The sequence below is a fragment of the Megascapheus bottae genome, chromosome 14, assembly GCF_031878675.1.
Source record: "Megascapheus bottae isolate mThoBot1 chromosome 14, mThoBot2.hap1, whole genome shotgun sequence".
Taxonomy (NCBI): domain Eukaryota; kingdom Metazoa; phylum Chordata; class Mammalia; order Rodentia; family Geomyidae; genus Megascapheus; species Megascapheus bottae.
The window spans coordinates 53,335,768-53,354,940 of record NC_143522.1 but is presented as its reverse complement, the minus strand read 5'-3'; the positions used below and the strand labels follow the sequence as shown (position 1 = coordinate 53,354,940).

General features: G+C 45.9%; 1 protein-coding gene across 1 annotated transcript; it reads right to left on the bottom strand.

Moving 5' to 3' along the window:
• Nucleotides 1-668: 668 nt before the first annotated feature.
• On the bottom strand, nucleotides 669-13,403 carry LOC150055319 (dehydrogenase/reductase SDR family member 4-like). Its single transcript, XM_090345271.1, has 8 exons — nucleotides 13,157-13,403; nucleotides 11,504-11,681; nucleotides 7,156-7,257; nucleotides 4,291-4,361; nucleotides 4,144-4,195; nucleotides 3,737-3,871; nucleotides 3,224-3,279; nucleotides 669-1,109 (listed from the first exon to the last, which is right to left on the bottom strand). Exons 1-8 carry the CDS (start codon nucleotides 13,285-13,287, stop codon nucleotides 995-997), a joined length of 840 nt encoding a protein of 279 aa, XP_090201397.1. The 5' UTR covers nucleotides 13,288-13,403; the 3' UTR covers nucleotides 669-994.
• Between the last annotated feature and the right edge of the window lie 5,770 nt (nucleotides 13,404-19,173).

Here is a 19,173-nt window from a genome sequence, read left to right as displayed (position 1 = left end):
GAGGCGCCGGCCTGGGCATGCGCGCGGCGCCCCCGAGCCGCGTGAGACCCCGCGCGCGCCCGCGCCGACCCCTCCCGCGGGCCGCCCGGCGGGGCCCCGAGCGCGCGGGCCGCCCGGCGTTCCGGCCGCCCGGGGGCGGGGCCCGTGCTCGTGCGGGCCGCGCCCCCGGCTCCTGGGAGTGGGGGGCAGGACCCCCGATTTCTTTGTTTTGGGGCTCGGACTCCCTCCCCGGTCGCCCTCGCGGGGCCCCTCCCGTGTTTCTCCCTCGCCCGCCGGGCTCGGCGCGCGTCTTGCTCGTCCTCGCTGACCCTGGAGGGAACTTGCCACCAAGGGCGATGCTGGCAGAGGACCCGGCCGGATCCTGGGGAGTTGGCCCCTGTTTTCTGTGCGCTTGCTCGGTTTCGGGGATCCCCGTGGCGTCCTTGGCACCGTCCCTGGGGGTGTGAGGCTGAGAGTAGCACCTAGGAGTTCCCGAGCCTGCTCCTCCTCCTGCTCCTCCTCCCTGCTGGCAGCTCTGCAGACACCTCCACGCGTGGAGCTCGGGCTCAGGCCGGGAGACAGGGTGGGGGGCCCGGGGCCGGCGGTGGGCCATGCAGGTGGGCCTGTCTAGACTTCTGCCCAGACTCAGGTCAGCACACATTGAGGAATGAGCACGTTAACTCAAAGCAGCGATCATCTGCATTTTATTTTCCAACCCTGCTTCTTCCACTCCAGGTTCCTTTTCTTCCATTTCCCCTCAATTTCCCCAGAGACCCCAAACCAAACCAAGGAACTTGATCTTTGCAGAGGCAGATGCATCCTCAGCAGACTTGCTATGTTCAAGGGAAGCCTCTATGCAAGGCCATAGCAACCGTGGAAATCCTCATCAGGTCGTACCTTGAAGCAGGGAAGGCTGGACCATAGCATAGGCAGAACTGATTTTATGGGGTGAACAGACAGAGGTGGGGAAGGCCCCCTGGAATCAACCTGTGTGGTGGTAGGCTGTGTCAAGAGCTCACAGGTGAGATGGGGCTCCTCCTGCCACCACCACAGTCTCCCCAGTGATATAGCTAGCATCTTCAGAGCACAGGAAAGCCACAATGCCTGCACACTCCTCTGGTTTACCGATTCTGGGGAACAAGGGGAAGAAATAGGCAGGTAAAAATCAAATAGGCCCTCACTTGTTCCACAGCAAGAGAAATTTGCTTAACTAAGAATTTTCAGAAGTCGGGCAGCAGTGGCTCACTCCCGGAATCCTCAGCTACTCAGGAGACTGAGAACTGAAGATCATGGTTCAAAACCAGCCTGGGTAGGAAAGTCTCAGAGAGTTCAATGAACCAGCAAAAATGCCAGAAGTAGAGCTGTGGCTCAAGTGGTAGAGTACTACTCTTGAGCACAAAAGCTCAAGAGCAGTGCTCAGGTCCTAAGTTTGAGCCCCAGGACCAGTAACAAAAAAAATATTACGATTCTAAGCTGTTATAATTTTGTATAAGCATAAATATTGTGTTGTGCTAAAATATGTTCTATTTGTAGACATCACTTTTAGGGAGTTAAGAATATCAGAATCCAAAGTCTTATTAATAAAATGGTGAGCAATTGTTTCATACTTCAAAAGAAGAATTGTTTCACGCATGTACATACTATTCAAGTGTCAGGAGTCTGCATGACAGTAAATGGTGTGATTAAGTGATCCCATTTGTGCAAGTTCAATTTACTATTTCAGTAATCTATTTTTGTTCCTTAAGGTCATGTTCATTTGGTAAGAAGTTGTTAATTTTCACTGTTTGTATTAATGATAGTTAGGGAATTGAACTCAAATAAAATGCTCTAGAGTTAGGCAGAATAAGAAACTCAAGTCTCCAGCCAGGCGTGGTGGCTCATGCCTGTAATACTAGCTACTCTGTAGGCTGAGATCTGAGGATTGAGGTTCAGAGCCAGCCTAGGTATTAAAGTCCATGAGACTCTTATCTCCAATTAACCACTAGAAAATGGGAAGTGGCTCAAGGGGTAGGGTGGAAGCCTTGAGCTGAAGAGCTCAGGGACAGCATCCAGGCCCAGAGTTCAAGCCCCACAACCAATAAATAAAAAAGAAAGAAAGAAATTAAGAAAGAAACTCAACTCTACAAGGCTGGGATTAGTGATTCTCCAACTGCATGTTGGAGACTGCATGTTGCAGTCATTTGGGAGGCTTAACAAAAAGAAGAGATGTGTAGTTTCCACTGTGGAATAATTAAAGAAGAATCTCCGGAGTAGGGTCTGAGCAAGTGCAGTTTAAAAAGCTCCCTAGATAATTCTAATGTGCATCCAGTTGAGATACATTGGGCTGGACCATTCACTGAATGTTCTAAGATGGCAATACCTTGACTTATTCATGAACTAGACCAGCAGATCATGCCTGTTATCAAAATGGTTTTGGGAGGATTTGAAAGAGTCTGGAGGAACAGTTGCCATTTGTCCTTGAGGGGTCAAGATAGAGAAGCCAAAGGCAAGAATGCTCCAAAGACAGAAGGAAGCTGGGTGCCAGTGTTTCCTGCCTGTAATCTTAGCTACTCAAGAGGCTGAGATCTGAGGATTGGTTTGAAGCCAACCTAGGCAGAAAAATTTATAAGACACTTATCTCTATTTAATTAGCAAAAAGCCAGAAGCAGAGTTGTGGCTCAAGTGGTAGAACGAATCAGCCCTGAATAAAAAAAAAACCTAAGGGATAGTGCCCAAGCACACACACAAACAGAGCAAATTGAAGAGAGGCATGGAACTTAGAGGAAAGGAAGTCTAGCAAAGATGTCTGAATAATTTAGCCAGCCCATTAGGGAAGAGAACAATTTCCTTAGGCAAAAGAGTTCAGGGCTTAGCAAAGCTCTTTCCTCCTTTTATTTGGTAGGATTGTAGGATCATCAATCTGAGTTGTAGAAACATGATTGTATATTCAAGGGGGGAACTAAACAAGTCTGGTTTTGGTTCTCAGTATTCAAATCTGCAGAGAGGGGGTGGTAGAGAGCAAAGTAGAGGTCAGGGCCTATCCCACATCTCTACTCTGCAGAAAACCTAGCATCTCTGCGTTCTCCAATGGAAGCAGCACAGCTGGGAAGTCTACTGTGGTGATAGCGTTTATGAACCTGTGAAGTCTAAGAGGTGGTGGAGAAAAGCCCATGTTATCTGTTGCACCAGAGCAGTCAGCTCTGGGATGTCAGGGAGGGAACACTTCCACCACCATCCTTCCTCCTCTTCCCCTGTGACAGCTTACCTTCTAATACCCATGGCTTCTTTTACGCTGTCCTCTCTTGCTTTGTCCATCCAAAACTGCAGGAAGAAGGGATTCTTTTTTATTTGAAAGAAGAGGAAACTGAGGGATGGTAAAGGGAAACAAGTTTCCATTCCCATGTTAACTAAGAGGAAGGATGAAGAGACACTCCCTTTTCCTTCATGTTGCTTTTTGGCTCCCCAAACTCCTCACTGCCCTTCCCTGTTTTATTCTTTTTAGGACTAATGAGGCATTTTGTTGGCTTTCCCCAATTCTCATCCACGTCAGGAGATAAGACCCAGTGTCATGTCAGTAGTGTCTGAATTCCTGTCTACCCTCTTGCACCTCAGGAAAGGGAAGTGTGGGAGTCTCTGTGGGCAGAGGAGCTGGAATAGAGAGAAACATGGAAATATCTAGGGAAGTGAGGCCGGAAATAAGTGTGAGTTCAGGACTCTTGCTACTAGGTTTTCCCCATTCAAAATGATAAGATGCCTTTCAAGGGCTCTGCTTCCTCACCATACTGCTGAAATTAGTCTTGATGAGTCCAGGTGCCAGGCAGTTCACTCTAATGTTCTTTGGGGCCAGTTCCCTGGCCAGGTTCTTGTTAAGACCCAGTAAGGCTGTTTTACTCACATTGTAAGGGCCCAGGCCCTGAAGAAAGAAAAAAAATAGGTTAGTCTCTTAGTTTCCAGGCCATCAAGGGAAAGGATCAATAGGGCAGTTTGGGAGGCAAGGTGTGTGTGTGTGTGTGTGTGTGTGTGTGTGTGTGTATAAAATTTGGATTTGGTGGTATGATCCTAGAACGATACACACACACACACACACACACACACACACGCACACACACACGCACACTTTATTGGGTAACTAGAGGGGTGGAGGAGTGGGATTAAGGATGGGATGGAAATAGAGGGGATTCTTACATGAAATGGACTGAAGGCTGCTATGGAAGCCACTAACACAACTGACCCACCTCTGGAAGAGAAAGAGTTGATAATTTTCCTGGTGGAGACCACTGCCCTCAGCCTGCTCATAGCCCTATCTCACCCAGACTTTCTCCCTCTCCGTACCCTCTTTTTTCCATCTCTGGCACCACCGCCTTTGTCATCATGGCTGCAGCCTTCACATTAATGTCCAGAATCTAAAGCCAGAAAGAAGAAACAACATGGGAAGGGTATTGGAGGGGCATAGTGATAAGGAATTGCTATCGGCTTCCAGGATTGGTTTATTAGAGCTGAGAGACGTCAGCAGTCATTTACCTGGACCTGACAAGGGAAGGTCCCAGTGAGAGGTAGCTCATTCAGGGAGGTAATGATAGCATGTTAGGTTCATGTCTCCTAACCAGCTGAGAATGAGCCTAGACTCTTAGGTTTGCTTTGGATTTGAGTCCTTTGAATCCCGCCCCCAACCCCCCTGTGTTTTTTGTTCCTTTTAACCTGGAATTGGGTCATCTCCTGGACCTGTCCTAGAGTGGGCTGTACTTCTCAGGGAAGATGTGGCCTGACTTGGGTTTCTAGGGTGGTTCTAGCATTTCCCTGACTTCTAAGCAAGGTAGTGGAATGCTTTTGGCCCTCCAGGACTCTCTAGAAATTTACAGAAAGTGGGATCAGGAGGTACATTTTGAGGAAGTAGGGCATGGGCTGCAATGGAAAGAGTCTGCATCCCAAATTTAAACATGTTTGGCTGGGTTCACATCTGTAATCCTGGCTACATACAAGGCTGAGATCTAAGGATGGAAGTTCAAAGCCAACGTGGGCAGTAAAGTCTGAAAAGTTGTAAGTGGAGCTATAGCTCAACTGGCTGAGTGCTAGCCTTGAGCAAAAGAAGTTCAGGGACAGTATCTAGGCCTTGAGCTCAAGCCCAAGGACTGACACATAAGAAAAACAAAACAAAGCAGAAAACCCCCAAAACTAACCAAACATGTTTGACCTAAATGCTGCTAGATATTCTCCTCTGATGCCCTCAATTTCAATCTTACAAAAAAAATTGAGATAGAAGTAGAGTTGGGTATAGTGGCCCAGGCCTATAATCCCAGCATTTGGGAGGCTAAGGCAGGGAACAGTTGAATTTGAGGCCAGTCTGGGCTTTAATTTATAACAAGATTCTGTCTCAAAAACCAAACAACAGGGGCCAGGAGCGTAGTCTAGTGGTAGAATGCTTGCCTAGCATGCCTGAAGCCTGAGGTTTGATTCCTCCATGCCACATATACAGAAAAAAGCCACATATGGTAGAAAAAAGCTCAATGGTACAGCATTAGCCTGGAGAGAACCCTAGGGTAGTGCCCAGACCCTGAGTTCAAGCCCAGGACTGGAAAAACAAACACAAAACAATTACAAAAACCAAAATAAGCCTCCCAAAAAACAAAAAACCAAAATTGTACAACTCTGGACCAAACAAACATTGAATGTAGGTTTGATGTACTATGATATTAAAGGAGTATAAATTAAAAAGTTATTTCTTTAAAAACTGATTTTAATTTGGTCTCTGTTTAGTGTTCACAAGTGATGCTTCTTTAGGCAACGTCAGAACCAGGATCTGGTTTAATGAAGGAAATTTGGCACATTAGCCTTATGTGTGTGAAGTATTTCTGAATTATAATACTTTAGTATCAAACTTAGTTAATTAATTTATTTACCTTTTTATGTGCCAGTGCTGGGGCTTGAACTCAGGACCTGGGTGCTAGGATTACAAGCATGAGTTACCAGCTCCTGGCATAGTATCCTTAAACTTTAGTGCTAAGAAATCATGGATGTTAGAATAAAAAGGAAAACCATGGGAGATCATAAGACTTTTACCATTTTCAAACCTTGTGGGAATAGTAAACATTGGTAAACAAAGACAAATATTTTAATTAAGGCTTTGTAATTAAAGATGTAAGTGGGTGAAATATACTATGAATATGATGTAATCACCATGTTCATATAAAAACTGATATTCTAGCATTTGAATTTGATATCAGGGACAGTGGGTGTAGCTTAAGTGGTACAGCATCTGCTTAGTGAGCATGAGGCCCTGAGTTCAAACCCCAGCAACACAAGAATGAAGTGGCTATCTGGGTGTAGATTTTCTTAACTATAGTTAAGAGGACAGGTCTTACCTGGGCACAGTGGCTTACACCTGTAATCTTATAGCTACTTAGGTGGCAGAGATGGGGGATGGAGGTTCAAAGAAGTTTGTGAGACTCCATTCAACCAATGGCTCAATGCTGGGGCACCACCCAGTTACCCCAGCTATGGGGGAAGCACAGTGGTAAAGAGCAATTATCTCCAGTGCCACAGGAAGCACACACGGGAGGATCGCTGCCCAGGTGGGCTGGGCATAAAGCAAGACAAAAATATTTCAAAAGATTGGAGGTATAGCAGAGACTGCCTAGCAAGTAAGAGGCCCTGAGTCTAATACTCATTATTGGGGCCGGGGGGGGGGGGGCGGGGGGGAGAGAGAAAGAGAGAGAGAGAGAGAGAGGCAGGCTATTATGTTATAAAGTAACAACTTTGGTAATTTTACCAGAATTGATATTTCATTTAACCAGCAGCTATCCATGTTTCCCAACGAATGCAAAAGCATTCTTTCTTGGCAGCTGCAAGAAGGATGGGTGGGTGTAAGCTTAAGTGGATTAGTTGTTGGCCTATTAGCTGCCATGTCTAGGCTGGAAATAAATCAGAAAGAAGAGTAAGCACCCTGGGGGGGAGAGCTGGGGAAGAGAGGCAGAAGATGGCTGGCATGAAGCAAACTGAAGAAGATAAAACTGGGGAAGGTAGAGAACGGAAGGAAGAACAGGACAGAGGAGACCACACCCAGCTGGCCTTTACCAGGTGCACGCTGGGTGTGTGGAGTGTTACATTTACACTGGCATTTGACAAGCCTGCTAAACGCGGATCACATTTGTGCTGGATGTTTCCTAAGGCCTGCCCCCTGCTGTGTTAGCTTGCTCATACCTTGTCCCACACCTCCTCAGTGACATCCATTAGGTTCCCAAAGAAGGGATTGACAGCAGCATTGGAGACCAGGATGTCAACACCTCCATGAAGCTTCACGGCCTGGAGAAGAGGAAGCGCTGGGTCAGGACTTCAGGTCAGAGGAGATGCAATGTTGATAAAGGATTTCTTCTTAGGAACAGCAACTCAACTTTCAATGCCTAGCAGAAGAGCTTAAGGTGGTTATTCAAAAGATGTTGTCTTATTTCTTTGGCTTTTCTAGTCAGCCACTTCATCCAAGGATGTTTTCTGACTCCTTCCTCTACATTTCCTCCTTAAGGAACATCTTCCTTCAACACTCACCTCAAATCTCTTTCTAGACCAATAGAACCCCTTTCTTCTTTTCACATTGAGTCCTGACCCCATTTCCTCTGGTGCTGACTGTCCATTGTCTTTGGATAAGTTACTCCAATCTCTAGGTTGGCTTGTTCATACTCCCCGGGAATGAGGAAACAGATTCAACAGGACTAAGGTAAAGTTACCACTGGAAGGCCTTTGATCACGTGAGCCAGTGTCTTCCTGGCAGAGGTGGTGAAATTGGAGCCCAAGGACATTCAAAGTCACACAATACAGAATGCTATGTTAGGGCTGGTGAAGAACAGGAAGCCTGCCCATTTGGTGTCAGAGAGGTAAATGGATTTGCTCAGCCAACAAAGCCAGTTAGTGGTGGTAGAACTAGCCAGTCTCCCACTTTGTAGCACAGAGCTAGTGCACAGGTGCCTTCAGAAAGTGAGTTAGGATCATTATCCGACTAATGATAAAGAGACCACCCTAAGTTTAAAGCAGTTCCACATTCAGCTTTGATGTCATTTTTTCTTCTTTTTCTTCTTTTTGATTCAGAGGCATGGGAGATGGAAGGCAGAAACTAAGGTTTAACGAACAAAGGAGGTTATCTCCTTTATAAGTTGTAAGTAGATGGTGAAGGCTTATTTTAGAGGAACGGATGGCCAAGGAGAACTGCCAACAAACATTTTCAATACAAGCTATCCCGAAACCAGACTCTGCATTTGCCTGGATCTGGCAATTTTGATGGCTTGGGCAAGTAACATGAAATGGGCTTCTGATTAACTTTGTGCCTCAGATTTGGCACACAAAGGGTGTTATTAACAATACATACCATCTGTTAGCTTTGCCTTTTAACTAATTATTCTTGCTAACTAGTTGCTAAGCCGAGTTGTTTCTACATTGCTGTCAATATGTAAATTGGACAAAATTTAAAGTCACATAATCTTTTAAAACCAATACTTTCCTTGTGCTTTCTAATTTTTGGTGTTGTACTAAATCCCACTCATCCACTCTGCCTTGAGTAAGCCTGGTGAATGGCTTAGTTACCAAACAGTGATGTGTTTGATGCTCTGTGAATGAGTAGCTGTGTGTGTGTGTGTGTGTGTGTGTGCACATGTGCTGCTCCTGAGGTCACTGTCCCTCAGCTTTCCTGCTACGACTTGAGTCACAACTTCACTTCCAGCCTTTTTTTTTTTTTTTGGCTAGTCCTGGGGCTTAAACTCAGGGCCTGGTCACTGTTCTTGAGCTTTTCATAAGGCTAGAGCTCTACCACTTGAGCCACAGCATCACTTCTGGCTTTTTCTGTGTATGCGACACTGAAGAATTGAATCCAGAGCTTTGTAGCATGCTTAAGCAATCTCTCTACCACTAGGCCACACTCCCGGCCCCACCTTTTCATTCATTTTGGACAATGTCACCCATTCCCTTGCTGTCTCCCAGTTTTCCCCTCCCATGCATGCCTACAAGTTACATAATTCCTTTCCATCATAGTGTCTAGTGAGAACCACTGCTGCATTTGTTTACCCTTTGTCCCTACACTTCTGTGCACTCCCCTCCAGCTTTTCTGACGATTCATTGGAGAAAAAGAATCTTATGGACTTTCTTGCCTGGGTTGGCTTCAAACCATGATCCTCAGATCTTGGCCTCTGAGTAGCTAGGATTATAGGTTTGAGCTACCCACATCTGGCTAAAGGCTAAGTTTTGACGGAACAGAACAAACACCATGTAAGATGAATGAGAAAGATGTCTATGATTTCTCTGGTTCCTTCTAAATCTTGTTCTAGATTGTGTGATCACTACCCACTAAAGTGGTTTGTGTGCTGACCGCTATTAGTTTTTTTTTAAGAAAAAAAATATCATCAAGTAGAGAAATTGCAAATGTGTTATCTGCCACAGTAGTAAGCACCCTCATGGTGGCAGGTTTTCTCAGTGCAGGCTAACAGCTGGAAACAGTCAGACACATCTCAAACTGCTGGTAATTGCCTATTTTTCTGCACTCTGACATCAGTCATACCACACTTCCCAAGTTGTTTTGACTTATCTCTTCTATTTTTCAGGGCCTTTTTTTTTTTTTTGACACGTGGCTCAGGAAAAAATGTTGGTTGGTTCCTGCTAAATGTTTCTTGGACAATTCATTCCAGTCCCAGCACTACTATTTTAGACATGGATGACAGCAACAGCTTTCTCAAAAATGGCCTTGGCTCAGGGTCTTCTGTAGTGATCCTTCCTACCATTGCTGGATTATTATTGATTAATGGTCATCCTCATCCTGCTCAAAGCCTCGCATGGCTTGTTATTCCTATGGAGATGCTGAACTGCCTCCAGGAGGCTGTGGATGGCCCTGTTTGCACCTTTTCTGTACAGCCCATCATTTCCCACAGTCTTTCTTCAGTAACTGCTCTATGCCAAGGACTCAGAATTTCCCTCTCTGCCCCAGTCTCTCCTTGGCTGTCTGTCCATTTTGTAAGGTCACCTGGATCCCCATCCTCACTCTGTCTCTCACTCATTGCTCAAATCCTATTTGAGTAGGGCTGAAAGGACCTGCTAGGTAGACCCGGCATTGGCCAGAGGACTTTTACCTAAGTAAAATATTTTTTCCTGTGCCTAGGGCTTAACTCAGGGCCTGGCTTGCCCTTCCTTCTTTCCTTCCTTTCTTCCTTCTTCCCTTGCCTTTCTTTTTTTGCTCAAGGCTAACACTCTACCACTTGAGCTACAACACCACTTCTGCCTTTTTTTTTTTCCTTTCATTTTTTGCTAGTTAAATGGAGATAAGAGTCTCACAGATTTTCCTGCCTGGGTGGCTTTGACCCAAGATCCTCAGATCTCAGCCTCCCGAGTAACTAGGATTATAGGTGTAAGCCACCAGTGCCTGGCCCTGTAGGATTTTAAGAGGGCCTAGGTTTGACCCCTGGCACTGGAAAATAAAAAGAGAGGGGAGGTTACTGTATCTATTTCAAATGATTAGTCACTGACTGGCTCTCTAAATGTTTCCCTTCATCCTGAAAAATCAAGGTCCAATCTCTGGCTCTGGCCATCAGCTTATAACATGATGCAAGATGATCTTAGGTCTATACCTGTCCATTTGCAATCACACTGGAACATTTGCCACACTGTTCCTTAGAAAGGGAATTAATTTACCTGTCCACAATACCTCTCTTCCAAGCGGTTAGCACAATCTCCTACTTTGCCTTCATGGAGAGTTTCTCCCTGTTACTCTGTTGTAGAGAGCAAGGGAACCTCTCTGCTGGATGGTTTGTATGGTTGTTGCACTTGGAAGGTGGTGTCAGGTACCAACTTAAAGTCTGACTGAGATGCTTTCTTTGAGATTAAAGTCCCTATAGGCACCTAAGGCCTGGCTCTATACTAATGGAGAAGTGCCAGTGAGGTACCCCAAAGAGCTGGGGATCTAGATTGAATCATAGCTCTTTCCCTATTGGCTGTGAGACCTGGGGAAGTGGCTTCAGCTATCTGAATCAGTCTGCGAAAACAGGAAGAAAAATCCTTGCTGTGCTTGGGTTAGTATCAGCTTTAGAGAAAACCTGTGTATGGCTCAAAACCAGTAAGTAGCATGCAGAGGATGGTTGAAATACGGTGTGTTGCCTCTGATAAGTTCCCAGGATAAGCAGAAGCACAGAGGATTGTCTATTTGATTAGGAATGGGCACATCTATTTTTGTGATTGTATTTACCTTTCATATCTGCTCAATTACACAAAAACACCTAGAGAACCAGGCCCAGTCCCCCATTCCCCTGGCTAAGAGATGATGCAGGGTTGAAATATTAGAATAGTTTTGAATCTTCTGATTGGAACCAGATGGTTCTCAGACTTTGGGATAATGACATAATAGAAAGGCACACAATAATAAAAAAAAAGCTAGTGTACTAGTGGGATATTTAGATGTACTGTTAAATTTTCGTTAATAGTTTTGCGTTGCATCTCACCAAAGCTGTCTAGGAAACGAGATGGAGCAGACTGGCTCCCTTCTGCCACCTCCTGGCTGGATGCCCTAATCCCTGCCGCGCACCTTGGCCACCAGGCGCTCCCGGTCCTCGGCCTTCCCCACGTGGCACACGGTGCCCGTCACGCTCAGCCCCTCCCCCTGCAGCGTGGCCACGGCCTGGTCCACGTTCTTCTGCTTCCGGCTGCTCACGACCACGTGGGCCCCATCCTGGGCCAGACGCCGGGCGATGGCGAAGCCGATCCTGCCAGGCAGAGAGAGAGACAAAGACTTGTCAAAGCCTGTGCAGGGAAAAAGGCTGCCAGCGTGGGCTCTGGCTCCGACTGCCTGGGTTTGGATTCAGCTCTTCCTCTGTATAATCCCCATGTATCTCCATTAGACGTAAAACAGGCCAAGTGGCGTGGTCTTTACTGGGCAGATTCATGATCTTGCCCTTCAACATTAGTTCCCTGGACCTGACATCATCTCCAGATATCTAATGCAGACAGGAGACAGGAATGAGATGGGGGTGCTGCAGCAGCCACATCAGCTATTTGAGGGTCTCCCTCAAAAAAACAAAAACCCTGTCCCCAAATATCTCCCTTACCAGAGTACATCATTCTCAACTATGAAAAGGGATTTCCTTTAGTTACATGTTGGGGTTGAATGAGAAAGGCTGGTTAAAAAAAATTAATATTCTCACAGAAATAAAGATGATACATTTTCCAATTGCTGGCTACCACTTTTTTTATTAAAGAATTTATTAACATTGATTTTTTACATCATATTTCAAATGACATGTTTAACAAACAAGTGTTCAAGAAGGGAATCTCTATAAGGCTACCACTTTTTTTCCATATATTTTTATTGTAATCAGAGGGGTGCATTACTTCACGCACATCGATGTCCCTTTTGGCTACCACTTTTTGCACGCTTGTCAAATGTCCTATTACTGAGCCCAGCCACGAGCAGCTCACATAACTTGTATTGAATATTTATTCAATCTATCTACCTACCAACTTACTTTTGTGTCGATATTGGGGCTTGAACTCAAAGCCTGGGTGCTCTCCCTTAGTTTTCTCACTCAAGGTTGGTGCTCTACCACTTGAGTCAGAGTTCCTCTTGCAGGTTTTTGGTGGGTAATTGGAGATCGGCTTTCTGACTTTCTTGCTGAGCCTACCACCTCAGATCCTAGCCTCCCGCATAGCTAGGATTGCAAGTGTGAGTCACTAGCTCTGGGCTCTGTATTCTACATTTACGAGGAACTGCCATCCAGCAAAGTCCTTTGGGAAGGAGAAACAGGAGAGCCCCACGGGTGGTGGGGTGATGGATGGGATCCAGGCCACGCACGGTGGGCCAATATGTATTGACTGGAACCAAAATCCAGCCAGATAAGGAGGCTGGGTGACTTGTCGGGTGCCCAAACAGGGTGGCGGCGGCATTCTCCTGCAGGATGGAGAATGCGGGACCCGAGTTTGAAGGGTGGCCCCTCGGGAGTCCGCTTTCCGGTCTTCCCGGGCTCTAGGTGGAGCTGTCGGCTGGGGCAGCCCGAGCCGGAGCTTGGGTCTTGGAAGGCCGGACGGGCACAGGGCTAGGGCAGCGGCGGCACTCCCGAGGGCGGGGGGCTCGGGTGCCCCGTGGCCTCCTCTTCTCCCCGAGTCACGCTCGAGGACAAAGGCTAGGCGGGCTGTCCCGGCTTCCTGGGATCGAGGGCCTGAGCGCCCGGGTCCCGGCACTCACCCGTCGGTGGAGGCCGTCACCAGGGCCACCTTATTCTGGAGCGGGTTCTGGCGGGTCACCTTGCAACTGGCCATCCTCACGGACTTCCACACCCGCGCACAGCCACCGAGCAGCAGTCTCGCCTCCTGCATGGCTCAGGCCTGCGGGGTGGGTTCACCTTTGCCCCGGCCGGGGTTGGCTCAGAGGACGAGGGGCAGGGCGAGGCGCGGGCCGCCTCCCTCCTCCCGCCTCCCGTCCCACGCCTCCCGGGCCGGGCGTTGGGCCCGGGGCGGCTCCGCACCCGGCCGCCCGCTGCGGCCGCGGGCGCCCCCTGCCGGCGCCCGGCCGTCGCCCCCCGCCGGGCTCGTCCGGACTCGGCGACCTACCTGCCCGGGTGGGAGTTTCCGGTAGGGCCACCCCGTAGCTCCTCCCACCCCAGCAACTCCGCCCACTTCCCCGCCCCAGCCCCTCTTCCATCTCTCATGCTGGCTCAGTGATTGGGGGGAGGCCTTGGGTGAGGAGGATCTGAATCGCTTTCTTTTGCTCCCACAAACCTCAAAATAGATCGTGTGTGTGTGTGTGAAAACGCGCTGGTCCTGGGCTTGAACTCAGGCCCCGGGCACTGTCCCTGAGCTTCTTTTGCTCAAGACTAGCACTCTACCACTTGAACCACAGTGCCACCTTTAGCTTTTTCTATTTATGTGGTACTGAGGAATGGAACCCAGGACTTCATGCATGCTGGACACACATTCTACTACTAAGCCACATTCCCAGCCCCAGACTTAGATTTTCTCAAAGAAAGAATTTTATTCTGGGCTGGGTGCTGGTGCTCATACCTGTAATCCTAGCTACTCAGGCAGCAGGCTGAGTTCGAAGCCAGTGTGGTCAAAAGAGTCTTGAGATTCTCAGTGTCTGAGCCCCACTGCTGGCCTGCACATGCTCATGCATACACACACGCAATCTGAGTGTACACAGGTTACAGCTCAGAGGAGGACAGTATTTTGAGGCTGTGAAGACTGTGGTTCTCAAAGGAGCCCAAGAAACAAATCTGTAGCTAGCCATAGGCCTGGCACTGCCCTGTCCTCTGGCTCAAGGTCTGTGTCATGTTCACAGTCCATGAGGGCAGACTGGGACCACAGTGGTAACCAGAATGCAGGGATAAAGATACTGACTGTATTTAAGAGGGACTAAATAGTAGTTTGACTACTGGAGGACCCTTCTCAGCTAGTAATAGACACCCAGAGAACTCAGAAATGCTCACATTCTTCCCAATCATTATATCTCCAGGTCTTAACCTCCAGCCTAGTTCAATAAATATTTGCTGAATATAAAAAGCACTTCATGAACTGTAAACTACTAAACACATAGTAATTATTGCCACCACATAGTAATTATTATTGTCGCCACAGGCCAGAGTCTTCATCTGTGAACTGAGAATGTTGAGTAGATGATGAATAAAGTCCTCACAGCTATAAATTCTGGATCCAAGACTTCAGCCTCCATTTCTGTCAAGTGGGCTGAAATGATCTCTCTCCTGGGTTTCTGGGAGAATTCATAAATCTGGATGGCTACGGTACACTATACAAAGGCTGAACATATCCAAGAGCAAGTGTCTGAATTGGGTTAACCCAAGGGCTGCCAAATGCCAGACCAAGAAACAGGGTTGGCCTATGTCAACATTTCCACCAGTGTGAGGCAAAATGAGAAAATAAAGACAAATCTAATGAGTCTCATAAAGCTAAGCATATTTAACGTAACAGCTAGTCCTTTATTCTTCAATGTGCTTTTGCTCTCGGTTTTGGCGTTAGTCTTTTCTTTCAGAAAAGATGATTAAAGCAGATGGGTAGGTTTTAAAAAGTGTTGTTAGTCAGTGAAATCACCAGTCTGTCAACCTTATGTCAGTTCCTACAATTTGACGGGAGAGAATCGTGGTCTGAAATCCAGTTCTGGGGAGTCCTTGTTTAATTGAATTCATACACGCTAAAGGTTCACTTAGGATTTGTGAGGTCAGTTGAGTGGCTGAAATGGGGCTTTAGCAATCAGAAGTGTGTGTGTGTATGGTAAGCGATAGTGCAGCCATGCTCTGATTTATAGTGTATTTCTCAACTGAGAAGGCATAGTTGTGGTACTCAGCATATTCTGATGAGATAAGAGAGCCTAACTCAACTTTTCTCCATGTCGAGGGAAAACTGACTCTGGTGCCCCACAGTCTGAGCTTCCTGAATTATTGACCAGGGATAGATAGCACAGCGCTCCTCTTCCTCTTTCACTGTTGGGAGCTAATGCACTGTGGGAACACTTCTCAGCTTCTACCTTCACCGGGAGGGGGGGTGGTGGGTGGGTAGGGGTGTGAGGAGGGGTGTGTGTGTGGGGGGGGTGACAGTATTGGTGCTCTGGGAACTTAAAGAGACAATCCTTCAGGGCATACCTAATCTTCCTCTGAGATGTACAATGAGACCCAGGAGGTGAGGATAAGTGGGAGACTTTTCAAAAATCAAAGGATTTTGGGAGGAAAAAAGTTATGTCCTAGGGGCTTGATGAACATCACATGGCTCCCTTTCCTTTCCTTTCTTTCCCTTTTTAACCTCTTTTTTTCTTCCCTCCCTCCCTCCCTTTTGCATTCTTGTTGTGGGGCTTGAACTCAGCCTGGGTGCTTTCCCTGAGCTTTTGATGCTCAAGGCTAGAGCTCTCTACCCCTTGAGCCAGAGCTTTACTTCCAGCTTTTTGGGGGATAATTGGAGAGAAGAATCTCATGGGCTTTCCTGCCTACGCTGGCAGTTCAAAGATTGCCTCCTAAATAGCTAGGATTGCAGGCGTGAGCCATGGATGCCTAATTCCTGCTTTTGCTATAATCATTAAAATATTAATTCTTTAAATATATAACTTATGTATTATATATAATTTAATATGTTCTTATGATTTAAATAACATTATATGAAAATAAAAGTAATTCTTTCCAACAATTAAAAAAACAAACCCTAGCCGGGTGCAGTGGCTCACGCCTGTAATCATAGCTACTCAGGAGGCTGAGATCTGAGGATCCCAGTTCAAAGCCAGCCTGGGCACTAAACACTATGAAACTCTTATCTCCACTTAATCACTAGAAAAAGGGAAGTGAGGCTGTGGCTTAAGGGGTAGGGTGATAACCTTGAGTTGAAGAGCTCAGGGACAGTGCTCAAGCCCAGAGTTCAAGCCCCATGACCCACAAAAAAATGAAACAAAACAAGAAACAAAAACAAATCCCTGCTCCTTACATAGTTTTTTGGTCTTATGTATTTTTCCAGAAAGTTTCTTCACATTTACAAGTGTATTTTTCTCTTAAAAGTCTCTCTCACAAATGAGATGACATTATATATACAGTCCTTCAAATTACCTGATTCTTTTTTCTTCCTCCCCCATTCTTTTCTTTCATTTCTTAAAATATATTCTTGAGGAATGTTCTGAGTAGATAATAGGTCTACTTTCTTCTTTCCCTTTTTAAAAATAGCTGTACAGTATCCTGTTGTGTGGATCTTCCACACAATGGAATAGTTAGCCTGTCTCCTACTGCTTAACATTTCAGTGGCTTTTAGTGTTTTGCTATTTTGAATAATACTATAGTGAACAGCCTTGAAGATATATACATTTTATGGTTTTTACCTGGATCACATATTTTAAAATGATGGCTATGGACAAATTACCTTTGACAAGGCTGAATTAATTTTGATGAGTTTGTTTTTCTCAGGTGAATTTAGCTGCTGCTTTTCTCACTAGTGCATAGTACATATAATGGGTTAAACTTTGGTGAATGATGTGACTTCAGTGGTAAATGGTAATACTCCCTGGGTCTCTGTTTTTGGGAGCTTGGACTGGTTTATAGATGTGAACATCATTAGCTTTATTCATGTGTGAAATCAAGAATGCTGGTCCAGCAATGCCAGATCTTGTTTTAAAAATTTTATTAATTAATTTAAAAATTTAATTAAATTTTTTTTGTTTGCCAGTCCTGAGGCTTGAAGTCAGGGTCTAGGCACTGTCCCTGAGCCTCTCTGTGCTCAAGGCTAGTGCTCTATCACTTACGTCACAGCACCACATCCAATTTTTTCTGTGTATGTGGTACCAAGGAATCGAACCAAGGGCTTCAGGCATGCTAGGCAAGCACTCTACCACTAGGCCATGCTCCTGGCCATAAAAATGTATTATTTGTTTAGTTTTTATGCTGGTGCTAGGACTTGAACTTAGAGCTGTACACTCTTGCTTAGCTGTTTTGTTCAAGAGTGGCACTCTAACACTTGAGCCATGCTTCCTCTTCCAGCTTTTTGCTGACGAACTGGAGATAAGTGTCTCTCAGAGTTGTCTCTCTGGGCTGACTTTGAAGCACTATCCTTAACCCTCAGCCTTCTGAGTAGCTGGGATTACAAGCATGAGCTACTGGTGCCTGCCAGATTTTGAGGTTTTTAAACAGAAGCTAGAAACTTGGGTGTTAACAGGAAACATTTGATTTTAAATGTTGGCAACTCATTTACTTAAAAAAAAAAAACCTCCAAAGCAAAACAGCAAATGGATGTGTATGTGCCAGAGACTGACAGTTTCTGCCTATTTAAAAGTGAAGGGTTATTAATTTTGTGAGATATTGCTTTATTTAGAAGTTCACAATTATATTGCATAGCTTATTTAATTTCTGCTTTTTAAATACTTTTTCTCCTAATTGCCCATAGACAATTATTTGTGAATTCTATTTAGATATTACCCAGTCTTCCTTTGGGTCCCTTTCAGAATCTCCCTCTCTCCCTCTCCCAACCTCTCCTCCCTTTCCAGGATTATGGTCCCCACACAGTTTTCATGAGGTTGTTGAGCTTCAGGCTTTGGGACAGGGCTGAGATAGGGAAGGCCCTAAACTGTCTTCTCCATTTCTCAAAAATAATACTGTACCAAGAAATCAACTGAAGGTTTGGGGGTACCACCCTGGGCCTGGGCGTTGTTCCTGCGCTCTTCAGCTCAAGGTTACCGCCTTACCCTGAGCCAAGCCCCACTTCCCGCTTTTTTTTTTAAGAGGTTAATTGGAGATAAGAATCTCAGGTTCTTTTGTGCACGGGCTGGCTTTGAACCTTGATCCTCCGATCTCAGCCTCCTGAGTAGCTAGGATGACAGGTGTGAGCCACTGAGCCCAGCCACACTGAATTTTAAGACAGAAAGACAACTCTTTTATAGGATGCCTCTGCTTCCCTATGGCATACTCACATTTCTAGCCTGTATTTCAAAATTGTGATTTCCTTGTTTCTGTCAGAGAGAGGATACCTGTGGCAGATACAGAGATGTGATTAACAACTCAGTACTCAGGCTTGGATAGGGCTTGGTGGCTCACACATGTAATCCTAGCCACTCAAGGCTGAGGTCTGAGGATAGAGGTTCAAAGCCAGCCCAGGAAAGTCCATAAGACCCTTATCTCCAACTAAGCACTAGATAACCAGAAGTGGTAGAGTGCTAACTTTGAGCTGAAGAGCTCATGGACAGCGCCCAGGCCCAGAGTTCAAGTCCTATGACTGCAAAAAACAAAAAACAAAGCAAAACAACCTCTCCCCCCACAAAGAAAAAGAAAGAAAGAAAAAAGGATTCAGGATTCAGCTGCTTTGAGTCCGATTAGCTGTGAACATCTAGCCAGCTGTTGTTTCCTCAAGTTTGCTTTAGTGATATATGTATGCATGTATGCATTTACAGTATGGGAGTTTGAACTCAGGACCTTGTACTGGTTAGGCAGGTATTCTACATCTAAGCCATACGTCTAGCCTTTTTTGGCCCTGGTTATTATTGTTGTTGTTATTATTATCACTGCCCATACTAAGGCTTATCTTAGGTGTTGGGTGCTGGCCCTTAACTTTTTTTTTTTTCCTCAAGGCTGGCACTCTAACATTTGAGCCATACCTCCATTTCTTTCTTTCTTTCTTTCTTTCTTTCTTTCTTTCTTTCTTTCTTCCTTCCTTTCTTTTTTTTTTTGCCAGTCCTGGGGCTTGAACTCAAGGTCTGGGCACCATCCTTAAACACTTTTGTCTCAAGGCTAG

Bases quoted from the DNA above. Each gene is read 5' to 3' on its own strand.
- LOC150055319 (XM_090345271.1), bottom strand. From the start codon at position 13,287: ATGCAGGAGGCGAGACTGCTGCTCGGTGGCTGTGCGCGGGTGTGGAAG. The intron at 11,682-13,156 runs GTGAGTGCCGGG...TCTGCCTGGCAG, and splicing joins GTGACGGCCTCCACCGACGG to GATCGGCTTCGCCATCGCCC. The intron at 3,280-3,736 runs GTGAGGAAGCAG...TTCTTCCTGCAG, and splicing joins AGACTAATTTCAGCAGTATG to TTTTGGATGGACAAAGCAAG.